Source organism: Cynoglossus semilaevis, chromosome 1 (assembly GCF_000523025.1).
Source record: "Cynoglossus semilaevis isolate Cse_v1.0 chromosome 1, Cse_v1.0, whole genome shotgun sequence".
In the NCBI taxonomy this organism is placed as follows: Eukaryota; Metazoa; Chordata; class Actinopteri; order Pleuronectiformes; family Cynoglossidae; genus Cynoglossus; species Cynoglossus semilaevis.
The window spans coordinates 27529367-27553677 of NC_024307.1; the positions used below are offsets into that span (position 1 = coordinate 27529367).

The 24311-nt window shown below is 38.1% G+C and overlaps 1 protein-coding gene across 15 annotated transcripts in view; it reads right to left on the reverse strand.

Moving 5' to 3' along the window:
* Positions 1 to 24311, reverse strand: part of ablim2 (actin binding LIM protein family, member 2) — an 87196-nt gene that overhangs the window by 2181 nt on the left and 60704 nt on the right. For 2 of the 15 annotated variants that reach the window (XM_025062554.1, XM_008323883.3), the window contains exons 8-22: positions 23621 to 23679; positions 22246 to 22287; positions 21805 to 21882; positions 21522 to 21665; positions 19423 to 19455; positions 18287 to 18404; positions 16880 to 17170; positions 13238 to 13345; positions 8971 to 9024; positions 6638 to 6675; positions 6358 to 6466; positions 6195 to 6253; positions 2243 to 2303; positions 1215 to 1222; positions 1028 to 1108 (exon numbers count right to left, since the gene is read on the reverse strand). In XM_025062554.1, the coding sequence (XP_024918322.1) occupies positions 1028 to 1108; positions 1215 to 1222; positions 2243 to 2303; positions 6195 to 6253; positions 6358 to 6466; positions 6638 to 6675; positions 8971 to 9024; positions 13238 to 13345; positions 16880 to 17170; positions 18287 to 18404; positions 19423 to 19455; positions 21522 to 21665; positions 21805 to 21882; positions 22246 to 22287; positions 23621 to 23679 (1283 nt within the window). Of the gene's footprint in view, positions 1 to 1027; positions 1109 to 1214; positions 1223 to 2242; positions 2304 to 6194; positions 6254 to 6357; positions 6467 to 6637; positions 6676 to 8970; positions 9025 to 13237; positions 13346 to 16277; positions 16350 to 16879; positions 17171 to 18286; positions 18405 to 19422; positions 19456 to 21521; positions 21666 to 21804; positions 21883 to 22245; positions 22288 to 23620; positions 23680 to 24311 lie in introns of all 15 variants that reach the window. The other 13 variants (XM_008323906.3, XM_017035952.2, XM_025062735.1 and 10 more) reach the window with 13 other exon arrangements.

Sequence of the window (24311 nt, forward strand, 5' to 3'; positions counted from 1 at the left end):
ACTACAGTATTACAGTATTTTCTACAAAACTGCAATTCTTATAGAATAAAGGAATGGTATTGAAAGCGGTGGACTTTCCCCACTGTTGCACATAAAAACAAAAATGAATGAATGAATTAAAAAAAAAGTTGGCTACAGAATGGATGGGTGGATGGATAGATGGATGGATGGATGGATGGATGGATAGATGGATGATGGATGGATGATGGATGGATGATGGATGGATGGATAGATAGATGGATGATGGCTAGATAGATGGAAGAATGGATGGATGGATGGATAGATAGATGGATGGATGGATAGATGGATGGATAGATAGGTGGATGGATGGATGGATGCATGATGGATGGATGATGGATGGATGGATGGATGGATGGATGGATGGATAGATAGATAGATTTCCTGAGCACAAAGTGACCTTTTGACCTGACTTGTTTCCTTAAAACGATCCTTACTTTATTTGTTACTTTTTTCCTTAAAACGATCCTTACTTTATTTTACCGTTATGTTAATGAAGACTCCATCTTAGGAATAACAGCTACAGGAAATCAGTTATTATGGAACATTAAGTCCAATTACACTTCAGTTTTATTAGAACATGCTGGTGGGCTACACTTTCTGTGACCCGGTGGGAATGAAAGTAACACTCCACGACCATTTATAGTTAGGTCTATATAAAAGACCACAACTTAACCAAACGTACTTTGCCCCAACCCTTTTTTTAGCTTGTTTTGGGTTAAGGTCCAGATTCTTGCACAGCAACAGTCCCAGATGATCCAGTTCATACTTATACAGCAAACACTCAACATAATATAAGTCAACCTGTGTTTGAATTTTGCTTTCTTTTTTTAACCTAAGAAGTCGTTCTTTTACTGTAGGTCTGGCTCATTTTTCCCTTTCCCAGCTGCCTCACTCCATAATCCAGTTTTTTTTAAAGACCGCACTGCCACATCATTCTCTGACTCTTTAATGAGCTGTGTTGAGAGGAGAGGAAATAACAGAGCAGCGGAGGAAGATTAGAGCTCACCTCCAGTCTGGTGCGATCTACATCCCTGGGAAGCTTCACTTTCACTCGATGTGTCACAGCCAGCATTTCATAAGGGTAGACCTGGCACAGACAAAGTAAGAATTGAAGGGTCGTAAAAAGGAATGTGACTAAAAAAAATTGTTGAGCCAAGAGCCAGGAATAGTAATAAAAAAAGTTAGACTCTTACCTTGTATTCTGGGAAGGAAAAAAGAAGAGAAAATAATTCATTAATCTGATTCAACAATGACTTTTTTTATTTCAATGCAAATCAATTATATAAAAACAAACAACAAGGTGGAGCCTACATTTGTATCAAAAGCATGACTAGATTGTATAACCGGACCGACAGATAAACTGACTTATTTTACTTAAGACATCAGCGTAAAAAAGATACACTTAAAATCACGTGACGCGACTATTCGGAAAAAAATTTGGAAGCTATCTGTTTTGAAAATGCAAAGTTTTTTAGTTTTTAGACTATAAGTCGCACCTTTTTTTCAACAGTTTTTAGACTTACTGTATTTTCCAGACTATAAGTCGCACCTTTTTTTCAACTTTTGGCTGGGTTTGCGACTTATACTCAGGTGTAACTTATATATTAATATAATTTCGTGTTTGTTATTTTCACACCGAAAGCTGGTAGAGGGCACTCTAGGCTTGTGTACTAGTATCTCCTGTACTAATGAAAAGTTACATGCCGCTCAACAGCACCGGTACAAAATACTCCGGAGCGACTTAGATATGTTTTTTTTTTCTTCTTCGTTATGCTTTATTCGGGTGGTGCGACTTATACTCCAGTGCGAAAAATACAGTAATTAGGACTAAACTGAGTTACAACTTAGAGCTGCTTTTATTGTTAAATATAATTAAAATAATGTCCTTATTTTCGATAAGTGGTTATTTTTTCATCTGCCTGTAGGCAGCATCCTTCCTCACTTCCTGTGCATATACAATTTTTTATTGTGAAAATAATAGAGCTCTATTAGAAATCATGTAATTTTACAACTGTTGTTCTTCGGAGACCTATCAGAATCTTTATCAGATTCTTCTACCTTCGTCACCTTGTGTGTCCATGTAGTTCTTGGAATTTATTATTAAAGTCAGTATGGGTGTTTTGTTCCAGATCTCAAAATCCAGAGGAACTAAAAAAAAAAAAAAACCCAACTGACCGCTAACGTAAGCCAGAGCAAAAAAAGAAAAATAATCCTCCCTCACCTCTCATGCCTCCCCAGCTGTGGGAGTCTGGGTCCACTTCATCCTCTACCATCTCAGCCGCCTGCAGGGATACACACACATAAACAGAGACACAGTTTTGGATTTTCTCTGTTTCATGATGCCAAAAATGCTGCTGGTCTTTATCACGGGCTTTAGACATTTGTTGCTTTTGTACTTGGTTTGCTCACATTTTTTAATGGTGAGAGTAAGGAAGTGAGGGTGATGTATTTTCAAATGAGCTTACATCACCGACCTTGGAGGGACTAAAAGGCTGGAAGCAAGGAAACAATTATGCCAGAAATTTTTAATTTGTCCACTTCAAAAGAATCATTGGAAACAGCTTTTCGGTTTTAGTCATCGGGTCCAACTGAAGTGACTGACTGGCCGTCAGTCTTCTAAAATTATTGCTGTGACCACTGCTCCTGCTTATCCAGCAATGATGAACAACATGTTGTTGATGGATATGTATGGATTAAAATAAAAAAGTTAAAACAATTAAAAGCTCTTAAAATCTACCAATCTTTACCACAAATAAACATAAATGCCTTGATTTCATATCAGCAAAACGCGCATTAATAAGATCGGGTTGGGCTTAGTTCTGGCAACAAAAGCTAAAAAATGTTAATTTGTGTAAAGTACTCGGTCAACTGTTTTGTTCGGCAGCATTGCTCCAACCAAAATGAGTAAGAAACATTCGTATTGACCTGACCTTCGTTGGTACATGCTGGTAAAACAGTCTATTTTCAATGCTTTCAGCTAATATGCATGTGAACACATGTTCTCTACTACAAAAGGTCTATTCATAAATGACTAGTTATGTAGATCCACAACAAATGCTAACATTTGGCACATGCACACGGATTTCACTATTAACTCCCGTAATTTACGAGCTATTGAGCGCACATATATGCCACAGAAAGATTTTTTTTCACTTTTAGTTAAATAAATGCTTTTTATTAACAGTGTCTGTAACACGGCTGGTTACACGTTAGCTCTTTCCTGCTTTGGCGCCGACATACGCATACAGACAGACATACGCTACTAGTATAACACACAGTAGCCTACCAGAAATGTCATTGATCGCTAGTGGTATGAACATAGCTAGCCTTGTTTAGCAGCATTATTGTTTAAGCCACAGAGTTCAAACCATGTAAAAAAAGCAGCGGCTTACAGTCCGAAAATTACGGTATTAAAAATGTAAATCCAATCACTACCATGTGCGTCTCCAAGAGAGGCAACATCTGCAAAATACCTGACTGTTACAAACAACAATTGGCAAAAATTACTTGTTTTTAAGAGACATAAAGTAGTCATAAAGTAAAATAAAGCAGTCATCTCCAGTTGCATTAGGAGCAATATTGTATTTGAGCTGTGGTTTACCATTTATTTAAATGTGGCCAAATTATTATTATCATTATTATTATTATCTGTACATATTTTTTCCATGAAGAAATGTCGCACGTTATCCGTGTTTTAAAGATTTTTGTTTGATCAAAAACCACTTGATAAGCAGTGATAGAATTGTAATAAAAATATAATTTTACCAGTGTATTCCTATCTTAAAGTAAAAATGTTTTAATTAATTGATTAATTAAATACATTAATTAATTAAAAACGAATACATTGTTGGGTGATGAAGTACTTCTTAAAATCTGTACAGACACTCAAATATAAAAATGAATTAAAAAAAAACTTTTTTGTCTAACACTAATATTTGATGTTTATTTTGGAATCCAGCTGCAGGACAGACAGACAGGATGATTCCACGAGCCGGATACGGCCTGCGGGCTCCCAGTTGATGATCGCTGCTGTACGGATTTGTGTTTTATTCTTTGGGAAAACATACGAAAAACACATTGAATCCCCCCTGTCAACAAGGGTAACCTGAAATTGTCCACAAGTGAACAAGAGTAAAGTATAATTTAAACTGGTCATGGCTCCTGAGCTTTCATTTCCTCCTCCGTTCTGTTTTCTCTGCCTGTCCACCATCCGTCAACAGTCTCAGAGGGAGAGCAGCAATATCAGGACAGGGGATGATAAACTAAATATCCCCAGCGTCTGTTTAATAAACCGGGGCCTGTCTGCATTCAGCGAATCGTACAGGCTGACCTCTGAGTAATCTGATACCAAAGCTGTGAGAGAAGGAAAGAAAACCTCGGGGAGTTTGATTTCTAAACTGGGAAGCTGTTAAATCTAAACGGTTTAGATTTACAGCGTTGATAGCTCAGAGAAGGAAGTCATGCGCTGGTGGTGATGATTTGTGTGAGCAACCTCAGCATTGTTGAGACGGCGCCACCAAGTGCTCTTAAAGGCATCAGCTACTTCGTGCTTTCAACACCCGACGTCTCTATCTTAACGCCAAAATCAAGTGCAAGATTAAGGTTCTTAAACCGCTTGTAGACTTTTCCTAGACAATTCCTATTTTGCCTTCAACAATCTCAACAGTTTGAACTCTAGTTAAGCATGTCCAAAATTTAGTGATGTTGACAGCTGCTCTTAAAGTAGCAGATTTACTGAAGATTGCGTCCGTCTGCCCGTTTTCTCTTTTTAATCATTTTTAGCAAATAATCATGACATATTTGGATAAAAATGTTACATCTCAGAGAACTATTAATCAAAAGTACATAGCAGTAATGCTACTCAAAAATGCCTTAAAAACTCAAGGATGAAAAAGGTGCTTAGTGGCAATTAGGAGCATTAGCTTAGTTTACCCAGGCTTGGGATTTAATTGTAGATAATAACATTTCAAATTATATTTTTGTGTTACTATTCGAAGCAATTTTATAACACCAAAGGGTATAACGCCAATCCAGAAGCAAAACCATATTTTTGGTATGTATATTTCTTCAATTAGTTGCTAGCTGCTAGCACAGGTTTGGGCGAACTACGGCCCGGGGGCCGGCTTTTTAATCCGGACCACCAAACGTGTCTAAATTTCTAATATCATTATAGTTCTGCCTTTTCCCTGCAATTCCCGCATTACCCTATAGATGGCGTATAAAAGGCTTAAAGCATTTTAGCATTTTAGCCTTATGACTTTTTCTATCTGCTCCTGACCCGGCCCACTGTCAAATTTTAGGACCCATTGTGGCGCGCCAGTCAAAAAGTTTGCCCACGCCTGTGCTAGCACCTATTATAAAAAGTAAAGTGCCACTGCTAACACCAAATGTACCACTTGTCATAAAAGTATTTGCCACAGTACCATGATAATATTATGTTCACAGCACACCCTACAGGAAAGAAAGAGTTACTGAAAATGTCCCTTTAATTTTCCCTTAAACATGTATTGCTGTAACGTAAAAATCAGTCATAACTACAGATAGATGAGAAAATGACTAAGCAATATGAAAAAAAAACCAATCTAAATAGTATTTCCAAACCAAGCTTTAGTTATACAGGGTTTACAACACCCTCGACCTTTGGCGTTTCGTGCTTATGTCGCCATCTTTAATAGATTGATTAAAAAAGTCTTGTTCCATCATTCTGACGTACAAAAAACACCGGAACTAGTTGGTCAGCAGAGTGGATGAAAAAGTCGTCAAACCTTTAAAAGAGCTTCACATTGAACACGGCTTTGTTTACATTTGCTGGTTCTACTCCATACATTGGATTGCACTACATTTACTTTCTTATGTTTGTGTTGGTCGTTTTTTTTGGGGGGGGGACTTTTTACCCTTCATTATGGTAAGTCAGACTCTTCTGATGTTTTTGTCCAAGCCTAACCCTAACCCTAGATTATGTTACCACTGTGTTAATATAGGTGAGTGACATACAGTAGGTACTTATGTACAGTATGTGAGTCAACTTGCGATGAAAATAGAGCTACGTTGTGCTGTAGGAAAGGAATTCCGACGTAAGTCGAGGAACCCCTGTATATATGATTTTTATAATACATACATTATAAAAAAATTTGGTTTTTGTAAATAACTGACTTTACCATTCAGTTGCTCACCTTGTAAATGCCATTCCTTCCATATCCTGGTAAAGACGCTGACTTATTGTAAGGGAAATCTATAAAAAAAAAATTAAAAAAAATTCTTGTTTATTGCTTGACATTTAAGATGACGTCAGTAATGACAGACGGGACTGAACAAAATGTTAGTAAGGCTACTTACTCGGCTGTGAGGTATCAGTGGGCAGACTGCAAGTGGACTTACGTGGATCCAGATCTTCTGAACCCATCTGTCCATCAATCTCACTCTTCAAGATCATCCAACTTGTCCTCTACAGAGGGAGAGACAATCGCCGAGAGAGAGAGAGAAATGGGAAGGAAGGATGGATAATGGCAAAGTGTCAGTGATGGCATTAGTAAATGGACGTGAGCTTTTTGTAAAGTTGAAGAAAATGAATTGAAAGAAGACAAACGTGGACGGACACACAAAGACATTGACCCACCTTACTATCCTCCCCTTCCTGCCATGATGTTCTAGAAGCTGTAAAACATGTCACATGTTACATGACGCCACATTTAGAGAGCCGGAGATCCTCCATCGTTTATCTCCATTTAACTACACCACTAGTGTAAATGCAAAGTACACCGTCGCTGGACCACAACGTCATCAGTTGCAGACAGCATACAGTGTGCAAGTCTATGGCAAAGTGACGGATTCGTCACTAGGTTTGTTTTCAATCCATGCTCTTTGTTACAGGGTTTAATCTTTTTTTTTTTTTGATTCAATTTAGATATAATTGTGAAAACTGGTCAAAAAGGGAAAGTTAATGTTAATAGTCTTCAGGAAACCCTACTTGAAATAGGCAAAAACTTCAAGTTTGAGTTCACTTTACACGGTTTGAAGGTACTGTATATAAGTTTGGGATAAATCATTTCTTGGGAAGGTAGAAACACAGAGTTCTACATTTGTCCGATGAACACAGTCAACACACCGACAGCAGCTCATGCCATATGCAGCTGATCTGTTCGATAAAAAAAAAAAAAGAATATCCCCCTGTGTGATGGAAGTGAGAGCAGGCTCGTCGTCTCCTACACTAGTGTTTGGAGTGATGTGAATGTAGAGCTAGAGGAAAACTGCTGCGGAACTGTTATGGTGCACAACACGATGGTTAGGGGGCGGAGAGTCTTGTGAAGTTCACAACACTGACGCTAACTTACAACGTTTTTCACACACCCGACCACTCACAGTGTACACAAAAGTCACAGCATCACAACAAAAAACAATCAATGGAGCTGGCGAGATGAGTGCAGACATGCAAGTACAGGGTGAGCAACTAACCACCCGGAGGGTGGCGTTTGACTTAATTATACCGTCACAAATGTGTGGCATTATTAATAAAACTATATCTGTTGATAGGCAAATAATATTTAAAGTCTTGGACATTTTCATGATGTTACCTCAAGACCATGACCAGAGAGCAAGTACGGCTATACTGAGCTGAAGATAACAAATAATACTAATTAAGATGTCAAAAACAAAAGAAATTGTACCTATTTCTGCCTAGGCAGGCAGCTTCTTGTATGGCTAGACCGGGTGTGGGCAAACTTTTTGAGTTGCGGGCCATAATTGGTCTTAAATTGAACAGAGGGCTGGGTCAGAGAGATGGAGCGTCCATGTGAACTAAGATAAATTACACGTAAAAGTCTTGCATTAATGTATATTGCTAAATGCTATTAGGGGAAACGTGGGCATTGCAGGGAAAAGGCAGATGTATAATGGTAATATCAATCAATTATATAATTTGGAGAAGTTTGGCGGGCCGGATTAAATACCTGAATGGGCCGCATTCAGACCCCGGGCCGTAGTTTGCCCATGCTTGGGTTAGACTCTATTACATGGGCAGTGTTTATCTATGTATTGTGGCTAATTTCTCTCGCTTGCTTAAAGCTATTTCGCCTAACTTTAGCAATTTCACTTGACATAAATGTAGCTACCTTTTGAAGCATCATCAAGCTATCACTGATCTAATTCCTGACATTTGTCTGTCAACTAAATAATATTTAACAATAATAACTCTACAGGGAGGGTTATTTTAAATACCCTACCTTGAGTATTTCAAGGTTGAATTTAAATATTTTGAGCACATTTTTTCCCCAACCACAGACCATGACTGTGATCAGCTGCATTTGAGCACCCCAAAAGATTTCCTTAACATTTAATGACCTCAACTGCAATTGTCTGCTAGTTTAAATTGACTCACAATTGAATTACTCAGTAATCCTGACCAGTTTAGTTGAACGCCGTGCTTATATACTTGCAGGAATTGAAGAAAGACACATTTAAAGATTTTTTTATCAGCTCTGGGTCTCTCTATTTTTTTTTTTAAGTTTTTATTGCCATCTGCTGCCACCTTGTGGAAGAGAACTTAATTGTTCAGCCTGTCAATGTCGCATTGAAAAACAAATGATTGTCTTGCGTTTTTCAGGGTTTCAATGCAGCTCTATTCGAAAACGGCAGCACTGGTTTTGAAAAGAATCTCTGAAAACGGTCAAATGTAGCATCATGGATTTCCATTTTTTTGGTAATCTCATACTTATTGAACAACAGTAGCCTAAATTATTGGTCGTAACAGATTACAAAATGGGTGAAATATTTTTACACCAGTCCATGTAGTGAATGTCCATGGAGGTTTCTAGATGACAGGCCTTAGGGAAAAGAAAGGTGACCTTAGTAAAACTTTAGGTAAAACAGGTGACTGACGGGCGACATGCAGCACATCGTGCAGAGACTAGACCAGTACTATGTACTAGGTGTTAAAAAGACGTTGGACTGTACCATGCTGTTTGTAGATGGGGGGTTTTCTATAGATATTATCTTTGACCAAAGTCTCTGGAGATGAGGTCAGATGTTCAGATAGGAAAATGGAAGAAGCCAACATGGAAGGGAGAGAAAAGAAGAAAGAGAGAATGGAGAAAAAGAAGCATGAGTTAGCAGTTATTGCGCGATGAGATATTTGGAAAAGGGCCAAAAAAAGGGAGCGCAGAAGAGCCGTAGAGAACATCTGTCATTTGTATTATAGCACATCAGAAACATCAGCACGTTTCATTCATGCGAAAACCTTCAGTATAAATCAACGTAATGACACGTTGCAGTTTACTTGGTACGAAACAAAATAAAACAAAACAAGTACAAAGGAAAAAAAAATCAGAAATAACTCACGATCTGCATGCACAAAACTGTTTGTTTAGACATATTAATAAGAAGATTTAATGATTAAAGTAAATACGAAAAAATGAAGTGTCTTTGAAATAAAAATTAAAGTCGAACAGTATTGAATCGTTTTACCTCCTTTATGTCAAAATCAGTTTCAATGTGTTTGTGTTTAAACATGGCTAACATTCTTAGGATTCATTGGAAAATTTACCACTGAAATAAAACCTACATGTAAACAGCCTTTTTTTTTTTAAACACTGATGTACTTCCATGAAATTCAATGCCGTATATGATTAGTTTTGTGTCGTAGCATTTTGCACCTATTTATGTCACACAGATCTACGCATCTAGGTATTTCTCATCATTTCATCGTATGTTACATCACGTTAGCAACCATATTTTGAGCGAAGGGTGTCTACCTTATGCTGGTTCTCAACAGAAGAGGCATGGCTTCGCAGTGAATTACCACTTTAGCGGGGCCATTGAAGTTATTGTGAAATGCATAAGTCCGAACCAAGAGTTGTTGCGTTAACAACACTGACAGATTTAAAAGGCCACAGGAGATTCCTTAAGATTTTGAGTGTGTGTTTTGTCCCTCCTGAAGCTGATCTAATCCCTCATCAGGATCCAGACCAGACCTCTCACACGGACGCGTAGGAACAACTGTCACATATTTAACCACAGGAGAAGCGTGACGCACAATAAAGCAACACATATGGGTCATTTCTCCAGCTTGTTTCAGTGCCTGCCAGCATCTGAAACAATGTCCATATAAAAGCAATAAAGGAGGATGACTATGAAAGCCATTAAGTGGATAATCGCTGGCTTTTTTTTTTTTTTTTTCCACCTCGCTCCAATTCCAGGTTTTTTTGTTCCCGCTGTGTGACCAACAGTGTAACTCTCGATGGGAACAACATGTTGGATCAAATGGTAATTCTTCAGTAAGAGGCATGAGGTGAAGTGAAGTGATGAGGGATTCACAGTTAAGCCTCAACTCCCGTCCAAGAGGATTTAAAACGTCTACCGTAAATGACCGATCTCGTGTCGGATCCCTGCTGTTCGGAAAAATGTTTTTTCTTGAAATTAGCAAACAGGAATTCGCAAGAAAAAAAAAAACAACTCTTTTTGTGCTACGAAAGTACAACAACTTCGGGCCTCGTGCAAGCAGTGCTAATAAAACTGTTCTCAGGGCTGAAAAACCACTCAATTACTTTTTGCATCACATGCAAATGATGTGAAAGTGGCAAATTAACTCACCAATAGTGTTTAAAATAATCATTGCAGCACATACTTTACACAGCGCTGCCTTGTTATTTCACTGCAATTTTGCACCATCAAAGAACCAGATGATGAGAAATTCCACTGGGCAAAAAAAGGCACTCCCAATGCAGTGGCATTATGAGAAAATTTTAAATAAATTCCCTGGTGGTGAGCTGCGACTATATTGTTGTAAATGACTTCTATCTGGGTTTCCACCACAGATATTTACAGACTGCTTTGCTTTACTTGTTTCTCCGTCTTCTTCTACCTCATTACTACAACTACTCACCACAAAGAAAAACTACTTTTGTAAAATATAGTTCAGTAAACTGTGTGACATTTTGTCATGTAACATTTTGACAATGCCATGCTCAGTTACAGCCAAATCATTTTAGTTTTGACCAGCGTTTATCTGCAGTTTAGCGATGTGTTTGTGTTTAAATATGACTTATAATATAACATTCTTAGGATACATTGGAAAATTTACCACTGAAATAAAACAAAAATGTTTGCACCTACATGTAAACAGCCTTTTTTTTAAATCACTGTACTTCCATGAAATTCAATGCGGTATATGATTAGTTTTGTGTCGTAACTAGTTTTGTGTCGTAGCTTTTTGCACCTATTTACGTCACACAGATCTACGCATCTAGGTATTTCTCATCATTTCATCGTATGTTACATCATGTTAGCAACCATATTTTGAGCGAAGGGTGTCTACCTTATGCTGGTTCTCAACAGAAGAGGCATGGCTTCGCAGTGAATTACCACTTTAGCGGGGCCATTGAAGTTATTGTGAAATGCATAAGTCCGAACCAAGAGTTGTTGCGTTAACAACACTGACAGATTTAAAAGGCCACAGGAGATTCCTTAAGATTTTGAGTGTGTGTTTTGTTCCTCCTGAAGCTGATCTAATCCCTCATCAGGATCCAGACCAGACCTCTCACACGGACGCGTAGGAACAACTGTCACATATTTAACCACAGGAGAAGCGTGACGCACAATAAAGCAACACATATGGGTCATTTCTCCAGCTTGTTTCAGTGCCTGCCAGCATCTGAAACAATGTCCATATAAAAGCAATAAAGGAGGATGACTATGAAAGCCATTAAGTGGATAATCGCTGGCTTTTTTTTTTTTTTTTCCACCTCGCTCCAATTCCAGGTTTTTTTGTTCCCGCTGTGTGACCAACAGTGTAACTCTCGATGGGAACAACATGTTGGATCAAATGGTAATTCTTCAGTAAGAGGCATGAGGTGAAGTGAAGTGATGAGGGATTCACAGTTAAGCCTCAACTCCCGTCCAAGAGGATTTAAAACGTCTACCGTAAATGACCGATCTCGTGTCGGATCCCTGCTGTTCGGAAAAATGTTTTTTCTTGAAATTAGCAAACAGGAATTCGCAAGAAAAAAAAAAACAACTCTTTTTGTGCTACGAAAGTACAACAACTTCGGGCCTCGTGCAAGCAGTGCTAATAAAACTGTTCTCAGGGCTGAAAAACCACTCAATTACTTTTTGCATCACATGCAAATGATGTGAAAGTGGCAAATTAACTCACCAATAGTGTTTAAAATAATCATTGCAGCACATACTTTACACAGCGCTGCCTTGTTATTTCACTGCAATTTTGCACCATCAAAGAACCAGATGATGAGAAATTCCACTGGGCAAAAAAAGGCACTCCCAATGCAGTGGCATTATGAGAAAATTTTAAATAAATTCCCTGGTGGTGAGCTGCGACTATATTGTTGTAAATGACTTCTATCTGGGTTTCCACCACAGATATTTACAGACTGCTTTGCTTTACTTGTTTCTCCGTCTTCTTCTACCTCATTACTACAACTACTCACCACAAAGAAAAACTACTTTTGTAAAATATAGTTCAGTAAACTGTGTGACATTTTGTCATGTAACATTTTGACAATGCCATGCTCAGTGGTAGCCAAATAATTTTAGCTTTGACCAGCGTTTATCTGCAGTTTAGCTACCAGTCGTCAGGTAGCTATCGTGTATGGATGAGTCATGGCATGGCGCTGCAGTGCACGGCCGTAGCTACATTTAGCAGCATTGATAGATGCTAAGATTCCACATTCATTTTCATGTGTAAATATTCTTGAACGAGGCCTTAGGTGGAGTATTTCCTTATGTAAAAAGAAATTCACATTTGGTCAAACATCGTGGATCTGACCTGTAAAAATAAATAACCATTTTGTAAAAGCAGATTTCAGTATAGGAAACTGTTGCAGGAACCTAGATATGAAGTGTTAGCAAATGTGTGTGTAGGGTAAACTAGCTTTGAGTCAGTATCAAAGGCCTTTTCATACCTCCTATGTACCATGTTCATTATTTTCTACATTGTTTTCTCCTTAATACTTACACTATTTAAAACATTTGCTGATTCATCATAGTATTTTAAATGGAAACCAGTTTGTAGCATCATGATCTTGGTTGGATCACATGGTTGACCCATGCACCTTACATAGACATGGAAAGGATGAAATTGCCTCATAAAACCATTTTTACCTGCATTTAAATCAAAACTGCTGTGTGATTTTTTTTTGAACGTTGAAAGGTTTAGGAAAAAAAAAAGGAAAAAAATGTCTGAGTTGCGAGCCAAGCGCTGCCGTACCTGGTATGTGGAAATGCCGAGGAACAGGCATGTATGTAGAAGAAGAGGAAGGGGATTTGCCGTCAGAATAAGTGGATAAACTGGGGGTGCTCCGACCACTTTCGCTACCTCCATTTGGGCACGGAGGTGGGGAGGCGTTGGATATGGAAGGCAAAAAAGGGGGGTAAGGGTGGGGAGGAAAACAAAGGGCAAAAGGGGAGCAAAAAAAAAGCAGCATTAAGGTCAGCATAAGCTCATGATGAAGCTAGAATAAAACAATGATTTAGGTGACCTAATAACCCAGCCATTTATCTGTGTAGCTATAGATATTTTATCTTTGCAAGACTTTTGATCTTCCTACAGCCAAGAAACAAAACTAAAATTATTCCACTGAATGAACAAAAGTCGATTTGTGTCCTCCTTGATCTTAGTTCAGCTACTGAATCCTTCAGCTACGAGACGCTAAACTGTTAGCATACACTTCAGAAATAATAAAAAACAAAACAAATGCCATTTTGGTGTAGAGCAGTCACTAACTATTAGACCGAAAATAATTATTAATTAGGCCAGACACTCTAAATAAAATGACATTTTTGTCTAACATTGTGTCTTTTTTGTCTAACATCAACTGCCGTGGGCCGGCAGTTGATGTTCGCTGGTTTAGAGCTTATGGGAACAGGTTAAAATAATTAGTGATAAATAATAATAGGCGTGGCTAAAATTGATTTGTTCACTAGAGTTGAAAATGGGTAGAAATGCTGCTAGAAAGATATTTGAGACTTGCACCGAAGACTAAACGCATGTAAAATGATAACGGAGAATAACGCTACGTTTGAGCTCAGTTACATAATTTTCTGAAAACCAATCGGTCTCAATTGCCAGTTACTGTAACAGTTTTTTTCTGTAGAGATTTATTTTACAGACTTGTAATTGAATTAGAAGAATAAAAGATAATGGAAAATAAGGCTGAAGGTGACTGTACGTCTTAATGACAGCTGGATGGTCCAATCAGATCCTGTCATTGTCATTTTGTCCCTGCATGTGCAAAGTTACGATTTTTTAGTTTCATGTTTTAAACATCATTATAGCCCAAAAGCACAAATTATATTTTGGAGTTTCTTTAATTCTAGCTAAGAGGAAAGGCTAGGCTAGGCTAGGCTAATGACCTAGCATTACATCATAGCTAACCAATTTAACAAAATATAAAAGTGGACAATCAAACTTTATATAAAATTATTTTTTTTATATTTATATATTTTTTAAACTTTGAATCAAATAAGCTGTTATTTCAATGATTTGTTTACCGTTTCTTGGTGTTAAAAACAGCTAAGCCATTAGCTTGTTGTTGCACCTGTTTAGCACCAAAGCAATGTTGCAACTGAGGAGGAAGACTGGGTGATGCAGTCACTGACACTTGTCAGTCTCAGCCCTGGGCACGGAATTAATGGCACTGTACATCCAGAGCTTTGTGGTAGGCATTAAGGCAGACACTGAGTGTGTGTGTGTGTGTGTGTGTGTGTTCGTGGCTGATTGAACACACACTTTTCTATCACCAAATAAAGAGGAGCCCTGATCTGAGATCTGGATGTACGTGGGTGAGATCACTCACACACACAGGGCACAGCTGTTACTGCTGAGCTGAGTGACCTCCTCCACACACAATACCACTTGAACATGCGCACACATGCTTGGAAACACACACACACACACACACACACCAGAGTACAGTTAGTGCGTGTCCAAATGTGAGGTCGATCCTGTGTACAAACATCTGCGGCCAAGAAAATCTATGTGTGTAAACACGCTGCGTGTTCGACAAAAAGGTGGGGACCGACTCATTAATCATAATGTGACAGTTCAGGGTCATCAACAATTAATCACGAGAGATATTTATTATTTTCGGGCATGTCTCCCTTAGTCATAGTCATGCTGATTAGGCCACATGACAACACTTCTATCAGTGATGGTTTCATTCAAGGCTGTTGAAGGAGAAAACAAAACCTCTTTTCACGACATGCAAGTAAGTAATCACCAAGCCAAGAGAGCGCCGTGTTGCATGCAACTGGAAACCGGACCCAAAATTACAGCTCGCCCCGCTCGGGTTCTTTCATTCCCCTGGTTCCCCCCTCCTCTCTTTCATCTTCACCACTAGTGCACTCCCCCCAGCCTCTCCACACAGTCATGGTGAAACCACCAAAACCCCGCGCCGCGTGTTAGTGATTTTCTGAGCCCATGTTTGAGTGGAAGCTCATGCTGCTTCCCTCTGGAACCTCCTCCTTTTAATCATTGCCTTTCCAGAGTCCAAGCACGCATATGTCGAAGAAAATCTGACGCAAGGGTTCTGTTTAGAAGTTTGGATGTTGACCTCAAAAGACTAGAAGGATGCAGAAAAATAAAACAAAGATCAAGTCTTTTAACACCATCTACGTTTCACTTTTGCTAGCTAAAAGCGAGCAGTGAAGAGCCTGAGATAGTAAAAAAAAAAGTCTGCAGAGGACTGCAGTAACAGTTAGTGACTTATCCTTGTCCTGAAAAGACACATCAATAAGAGGATTACAAAAGCCCTAAAAAGACTTGACAACTAAACTTTACTGTGCACAAAAGATAAAGTTATGTGTCAGGAAAAATCTTAATATCGCTAGCTGTAAATAGCATTTGGAAATTGCAAATTCTGATCATTTCTAGACCTGATGCAGAAGCACTTCTCTAATAATTCTGGGCAAAACACCAATGTAATCAGACGAACAATCAAGTCAAGAATCTACATAAGCAGGCGGCGGAAACCAAGTGTTTTCTTCATCATTTCAAATATGTAAGCATACTTAACGTACCAGAGTAGGACTACATCAAGATAACCATGCACAACAACAATATTTACAGACACAATCAAACAGAGCAGGCAGGATGATAAAACTTTGTGGTCCTAGGCATTGTACTCTGATGCACACCAAGAAACCTGACAACACCACAATACCGGACATCAACATAACAAAACCTGCTACTGACTCATTTAAGGATGGAAAACACAAAAAAAAAAGAGAATGACTCTCAGAGTTTTTACCGTCGGGAGGAGGTAAACTGAGATGAAGGGCTGTCCTAGGTTTGGGATCAGGAGATGGGTCCTGTTTAAACCCTGATGGTGAGGAAGACCGGGGTAATGGCAGGAGAGATGAAGCAAAGGGAGGAGGCTGGATAAGCCTTTAGCTAAATGTCACATTATCTGGGTGAGTCTACCATTGTTTTGTGATGTTAGTGGTAGCATTAGCAGGTTTGATATCCTCCAAAACCAGCTCAGTACTGGCCAGGCCATGTTTAGTCAGTGACAAACCAAGAGACAAACAAAAAATCTGTGAGATTTTAGAACACATGGTCAATATTATTCAACTCATGCCAAATATTTTCTATTTCAAAAGTGTACCACAGCACTCCATTCTGAAGGCCTTCTGATCTAGATCCAATACAGACAGGACTTTGCTGCCAAAGGTCAATGTGTAAGGTAACCTCTGTCTCCTACCAAACACAGCATTTGACTGTTTTTCTATTAGAGCAGCAACAATCATGTCAAACACTGCATTTAACTGTTTTTCTATTAGAGCAGCAACAATTTGACAAAGTCTTTCCTCTGTATTGGACCAGGTCTCTTTGGTCTTCGTGACCCTTTACCTCTGAAATAAGGGATGTAGTTGTGCTGCTGCAGCATGGCCAGCGTGGTGGGGTTCAGGTGTAATGACAAGCCTGCACTGCCACCTGCTGGTATGGGTGAGTACTTGCCAGTACCAACACCACCACCTGCGCTACCTTCAGCCCCACCAGAATTGTGCACAGGGAGAGGGAGGGAGGAGTCCTTTGTCCAGGTGGATGGACACTTATTGGCACCCATGTTTGGGGGCAAAGGAAGGGAACTGGAGTCACGGGCCTGGTTGCTGTATTTAGGGGCATGGTATTGCTCTGGACCTGAAGGTCCAATGACATGACAGGAAACATCTCATGTTACTAAAATGTATGTTTTTAAAGACTGTATGTATCCATTTATCTACTGGAAGACAAAATCACGTTGTACAGGAACACAATGACACTAAAGACAATTTTCCTATTTTTTGACTCAACACTATATTTTTATGGTTAATTTAACATCTCGCAATAAAAATTACTAATTCAATTAATAATAATTAATAATTACTAATTATTAATCCAAGTATATATAGGTTTGCTATGGCTACTAGTACAATGCAAAAACATTCAACATTTGAAAATGCATAGGTACATTAAAACGATTTTACTACAAATTCAAATTTTTTTATGACTTTGAAGGAAATTAACACCTGCAGCACATTCCAAAAACTGGATCTATTGGATTTTTGTGGGTATAATTTTGTAAGATGGTCAGACAGACAGCCTCAAATAATTAGCCCTCTGGCTCTCTCCCAGTTTTTTTGGAATGTGTTGCAAGTATTTAATCAGTAGAAATAATAAGTTAGTCAAAAAGAAACGAAAAAGAATTAAAAGGAAAACTTTCAAACAATAACATTGGAGTTGAAACCGTACAGATTTAGAGACTGATTTATGGCCTTATGTGTGCTTTGCATATAATACTAAATTTTCATTATAGCTTAAATTAGCGGTTCCCAAAGTGGGGGGCGGACCCCTGTGGGGGTCGTAGTTAAAAAGTTATTAATTTAAGTTTTAATATTTCATTGATTTGAATAATAAGAACATCTGTTTTTTATATATATATAACAGTGTTTTAGATAAAGTCTAGCGGAGTTTTGAAGCAATAGCTAGGAGTTAGAGGGTTGACAACAGTCTTCAAATGGGCGTGCTGCACAATGGGTTTTGGAAACACTGGCTTAAATGTTTAACTGTCCAAATGGTGATGTTTATGACTGTGACTAGTAAGAAATGACCTGCTTTAACCAAGTTACTATTTTATCAGAAAAACATTATAAGAAGTAAGAAGTTGTAGAGACTTTGATAAGCAAAAAGAAAGTTAATCATATTCTGCTTTTGAAAATGGTTGACTTTATAATGTCTTCCTAAAATAAATTATGTATTATATACATTGTCCAATACCTGGTCGGCTGTAGTTAACGGGGGAACGGCATGGGGTGTAACGTCCATAGCCGCCCAAGGAGCTGTTGGAGCTCGGGCTGGAAGGTCTCCTCTGACGGGGTGACTTCTCTCCGTCGCCCTGGATATGAGAATAAAAACAAAAACACATTCATTATCTAAGGGAAATTAATGCATTATTTTCCAAAGAAACTTCATGTTGCACAAGGAACACGACAGATCACAGAAATCAACAAACCACACATGGAAATATTTAATTTCTTGTTGTAATGTTCCAATTAGAGTCCACAAAGCAGTGAATGAAAAAATATCAGAGATACAATTTGACCATTTCAACCAGATGAAGCAAGAACTGAGTCAAAACATAAAAACAACAAAATAACAAAGTAATTGTGTTTACTGTAATTTCCGGACTATTAAGCAGACTAGAATATAAGCCACACCCACTAAATTTAAAAAGAAAAATATAATTGTACATATGTAGGCCAGCTGGTTACACGTTAGCTCTTTCCTAACGTCCGGGCCCCGACCGTAGTTGAAATGAACAGGGGAGACTTAGTGATCTACTCCAGGTCTGAAGCTAACATTAGCTCCGGGGCTAACTCCCTTCACTTTGTGCTTGTCCACAGCAGAGGTAAACAGAAACAGTGAAGTTGGGGTCTTTATTATCAGCCACTCCGACCACAACAGAACAGAAACAGAGTTTTAACAGCTCCTGTATAACCAACTCACTCTTCAACATGACAGGGCTCAAACTGCTCTCAACTTTAGCTAATGTTCTCTCTCTCGCTCGCACACCCTCCGCATATATACTCACACAGCCATTCACAGACAGACATATGCTACTAGTATAACACACAGTAGCCTACCAAAAAAGTCATTGATCGCTAGCGGTATGAATTTCATTAGCCTGTAAAAATTCATAAATTAGCCGCATCGTTGTTTAAGCCGCTGAGTGAAAAAAGTAGCGGCTTACAGTCTGGAAATTACGGTATTTGGTTTGTGTGTTTTTGTAAAAATATATGCATCAAGTTGTCAACTTTTGTACGCAATTTTTTTTTCAAATCAACACACACAAGTTTAGACCAAAACAACAAACACGCAATACACTCATGAGGGGTCACATGCAATATTTTTACCTCAGTGGGGGTAGGAGAAAGGATCTGGGGGGACTGCAAATGAAGAGGGGGAGAAAGCATGTGATTAGGAGGAACTCATACGTGCGGTCATATGAGTTATACAACGTTCCAAGGATCAATGGGTGTCAGTGTGTACAGGGAGGAGGTGTTGGATGAATGGATGACTCCTTGTTTTACATGCTCGGGGCTGAGAGCTGAACAGAAGTCAAAACAGAGGAGAATCAGATGTAAAGCAGGTGTGATGACTAAAACAAACGTCATAGTGAGTGGTTCCCAAAGTGAGGGGCGCGCCCATAAAAGGGCAGAGCTTCTGCAGCATGGATGCAGCAAGGCAAACTGAAAGCTATTTTCAATGAGAATAGTTAGGGGGCGCTGCAGAAAACATTCAGGAACCACAGATTTAAGGAAAGATGACGGAGGCAACACAAGACTAGAAAAGTCCACCACATATATATAAATATATATATTTTATTTTCTATTTTAAATACATATAAATCTGTGATTCCAGATTTATATGTATTTAAAATAGAGTATGGATCTTAGGAATATATTTTATAAACATATTTATTCAGCACTACGCATCTTAGGAATATATATTTTATAAACATATTTATTCAGCATTAACCACTTGTCCTCATACAATAAGTGTCAGTATGGGAACTACAGGTTAGCCCAGCTGACTCCAGATCAGCAGACCATCACAGGACCAACATGCAGGAACAGAACAACCGTCACATGTTCATGCCTACAGGTTATGNNNCTCTTTCATTTCTTTTTCCTGCCTCTCATCTCAACTGTTTTTTTCTCTACAGGACACAGTATACTCTGTACTGTCTTGTTAACATAATATCACTACAATTTTGTTTAATCCCATTTTTATTCCTCCATCTTCCTCCATCTTTATAGCACTCCTTTTTACAGTAAGAAAAAAATGTATTTTGTAAAGTGACTTATTAGTGACTTCTAAATAAGGGTTCTGTGATAGGGAAATGCAGTGAGGAAAATGTTCCTTTATTATTTGCATTATTTTATCAGGATATTATCAAAGTGTCAAAAAGCATGCTGCACACAGAGGTAAAAGGTTTTTTTTTATGTTCCAAATCATTTTTTATTCTTTATTATTATTATTATTACTACTACTACTAGTAGTAATACTAGTGGTAGATGTGATAGTAGTAGTAGTTGTATTAGTACTATTATTATTATTACTATTATTACTAATCCTTTAAATATACATTATTCTTAATGTTGTCCCCTTTATTAACAGCAAGCAATAGATAACTGTGTTTTAGGCTTTCATATTATTTTAAATGACTTTACATTTAAATGTAAAGTACTTTGATATAATATCTTTTAGAATTTAGACACCAGAGTTAATTTTTTTTAAGACAATGTAATGTAATGATTTAGATTTTCTTTTAGATTTAGATTTTTTTTTTAGATAGTCTAGGAAAATATAACAATAACAATTAAAATACATATCAACAAATCCTAAACTAAAGCACTTAGTTTCGGACATTTTACATTGAACATTTATTAATATAATAAATATGTAATTAGTTTTCCTTTTGTTACATTCTGGTCTGTTGACCTTAACGTATGAAGAATACTTCATACGGTACGTTTTGGTTTTTTTTTACTCCTCCCTTCAACTGGTCAATCAGTTTATTCCGTAATGTCCTGGTTGGACTGCTTTTGTGTCAGCTTGTGATAGATTTTCTATTCTCTTGTTGCCATACAGGTCAATAACAGCTGCATGGAACCAGAGCCAAATGCTCCTCCAGAACAAAGCTGTAATCAATGACCCTGATAAAAACCTGGGGATTGTTATGACCACTCCAATTAATAGGAAAAACTGTGGTTTTGCATAGAAGCTAAGTCATTAATAAAACCAGTAAACAAACAAAGCCTCCGGGATCAGAAATTGCTTTTGGCAGTGCACTAGAACAAGTTGACCTCATTTTGCAATGTTTTCCTAGAAAGGAGTCATTGCATCATTCCTTCAACCCACCCAGCACTGAGGCCCTTAGGTAGAGGGGAATAACAAAAAAATAAGCAGAAATGACCAGAATAATAATAATAAAAAGCAGCAGGTCTACCTCTCCGTAGTGCTTCTCCTCAGATAGGTAGCTGACATATGGAGAGTAGGACAACATGTCAGGTCTCTCAATGTTGTAGATAGCCTTGGTCTTTGGAAGAGCTGCCAGATCTTTGTAGTCCAGCGTCTCTTCACCCAGTTTGGCCTAGAAGCAGAGAAAGAGCAGAAAAAGCATACTGTTACTACAGCTGGTTTTTACAAAACAATATGTTATTCTGAAGTCCATAAAAGGTGCTTAGAGCTGTAATGTGAGGAGCTGCCGCCCCCTGGTGGTGCAGCCTTACATAGATGACTCTGCTAGGAGAGCCTGAAGCGCTGGAGGCTGGGACTGAAGTGATGCTCTCAGATGAAGTCCGGGTCACCTGAAACAAAAACACAAAAAAGACTATGTAAATCCAAATTTTAAATAAAGTTTTAAGTTATTGTTCACCCAATCAAGCTCGTGCTATTTCTAGCTTAGTTCTATTAATTCCGTATGAAATAAATATATCAATATTTCATATACACTCTGTTTATGTCTGCACATGCAAACGCTAACAACGAAAGCTACAAACCATCTGAAATCGTAATGAGACTGCTCATCACCACAAAGCACATAACAGTTATCATCAACCCATGCAGCAGGTGTCTGTTGCGGGTGAGGACCCGGGGGAGAGAGAGAGGTGTGGTTGAGTTGAGTAAATGAGGTAGGGGCGGGTGCAGAGACAGGGTACAGGAGCACAGACCTGCTGCTCAGGGATGTCACTGAGCTGAATCCGGACCTGCTTCTGGAGGAGGAGAGGGGTTATGATGAGGATGGAGGACGGGAAATGAAGGGTGGATACATGTTGGAACTCAGCCCTGAACTCAACTGAACACCCTGACTCACTTGAGAAAAACCTGCGGATCTAATTGTGTCAGTTACACCAACCCACTCCCTATTAATCCTTGGTTGGTTTAGTACAGATGGTAAAATATGGAATTTAAAATATAGTTTTTTTTAATGGCTACAAATGGCCTGCTTTTTGTCAGTGCTTCACAGAAACGGAAATAAAAAAGACTTGATGACACCAGCAACTCCTACTTGTACCAATGTAAAAGTAATAGTAAATAATTAAAATTTTTAAGGTAAAACAATACAACAACAATAAATAAATATCAAAAACAGGACATACTCTGACTTTTTACGTTATTCTGCTGGTCCTTGTAAAATGTAACAAACCACTGTACTAGTTAAGTCTCTAAAAACGTAACTGAGGTAGTTACAGCAAAAAAAAGTAATTAGTTAGGGGAAAAGGGTACATTTTGCGTACCATTTTTATGTTCACATAATTCTGCTGTATGTTTCAGTTTTATGTCATTCAATAGACTGACGTCATATGAAGCCAACGTAGAGTATTCTGCATCAAAGTAAAATTAATATATCATAAAAGATACTTAATTCACTCAACATAGCAGACCAATAAAATGAAATACATTCGTGAACCTTATGAAAATGGACGACACGAACTTACGGTACTTGAATTAAAATTCGTCAACGCGGAAGTATACAGCCCCTGTATTCCTCGACATTGTGAACATTTAACATGAACACTATTGTTTTGTTTTGTTTTATATGAGTGAAAGTTTAATGTTTATTCTTCCTTTTACAATATGCTACTACATAATTGACAATCACTGTGTGACGTCGCCGTCTGTGTATACAACTGCGCATGCGTATGTGTTCCGACCCAACTCTGACACTGGTTGGTTTACAGTCCAACCTCGACCCCTCCCCTCTCCCTCATCGCAGAAATGAATGGTTACGAGTGTGTTCTTACTTTAATTGTTTATGTATCGTGCGGATTATTATTTTCAGTAATAGTGACGGCGTTGAAACGGCGGGAACAGAAATAAATTACGTCACTTAAGTCATATCATTTTAACGTTGTTATTCCCATCAGTGATAATCGATTAAGTTTATCAGAGCAGCACTGCTAAATGCACATCTGTTTACGTTGAGGTAAAACAGGTTTCAACGGTATGACTGCTTTAACCTGACTCTGAGTCTAACAAATCGACCGTCTATAACACTTCTGGCTTTTTCGTATACTTCTATATGACCACTCATGTTCCACTCACCTTGCTCTTCTCCTCCAGCTTAGCCGCTTGTCTGCAAGGAGGATGCCAGATGGAAGATCCTGAAGACGCAGACGGACAGAGACCAAACTGTCAGATGTCAATTGTTAATCCACAGACACATATAAATAATAAAACATATGCAAGCTATCAGCTGTTGATGACTTTGTGTCTATTTTGTTGCAAAATTGTGTGACTCTATCTATATGTTACCAAGTTAAGTGAATAAACAAACATTTAAGATGTTCCCTAAACCCAATACTACATGCTACAACTAAATAAAGACTAAAAAAAAGCTAAACTAATAAAAAGCCTAATACATATATAAATATATTATTAAATATAAATAGTACATTTCCACATATCTTTGTAAGTTTCCCCATTGTGGAGCTTTCCCTAAACCCAATACTACATGCTACATTTTAAAAATAAACTAAAAATATATTTTTTTTAACCTAAAACATACTGTATATAAATATAATATAAATATAAATTAACATCGAAATGAATGTCTAAGTTCTAAGATGTCAGAATGAAGTAGAAAGTCCTCTGACTTCCTTCTTTCCTCCTACCCGTAATTCCAAACATTGGTAAACACAGTGAAGATTGTGTAAGGAAGAGTGGGACTATGCATGTTCTGGAAACCAATAGTTGTGATATAATGTTAGTTAACGTCAAGACTGATTTTAAACTA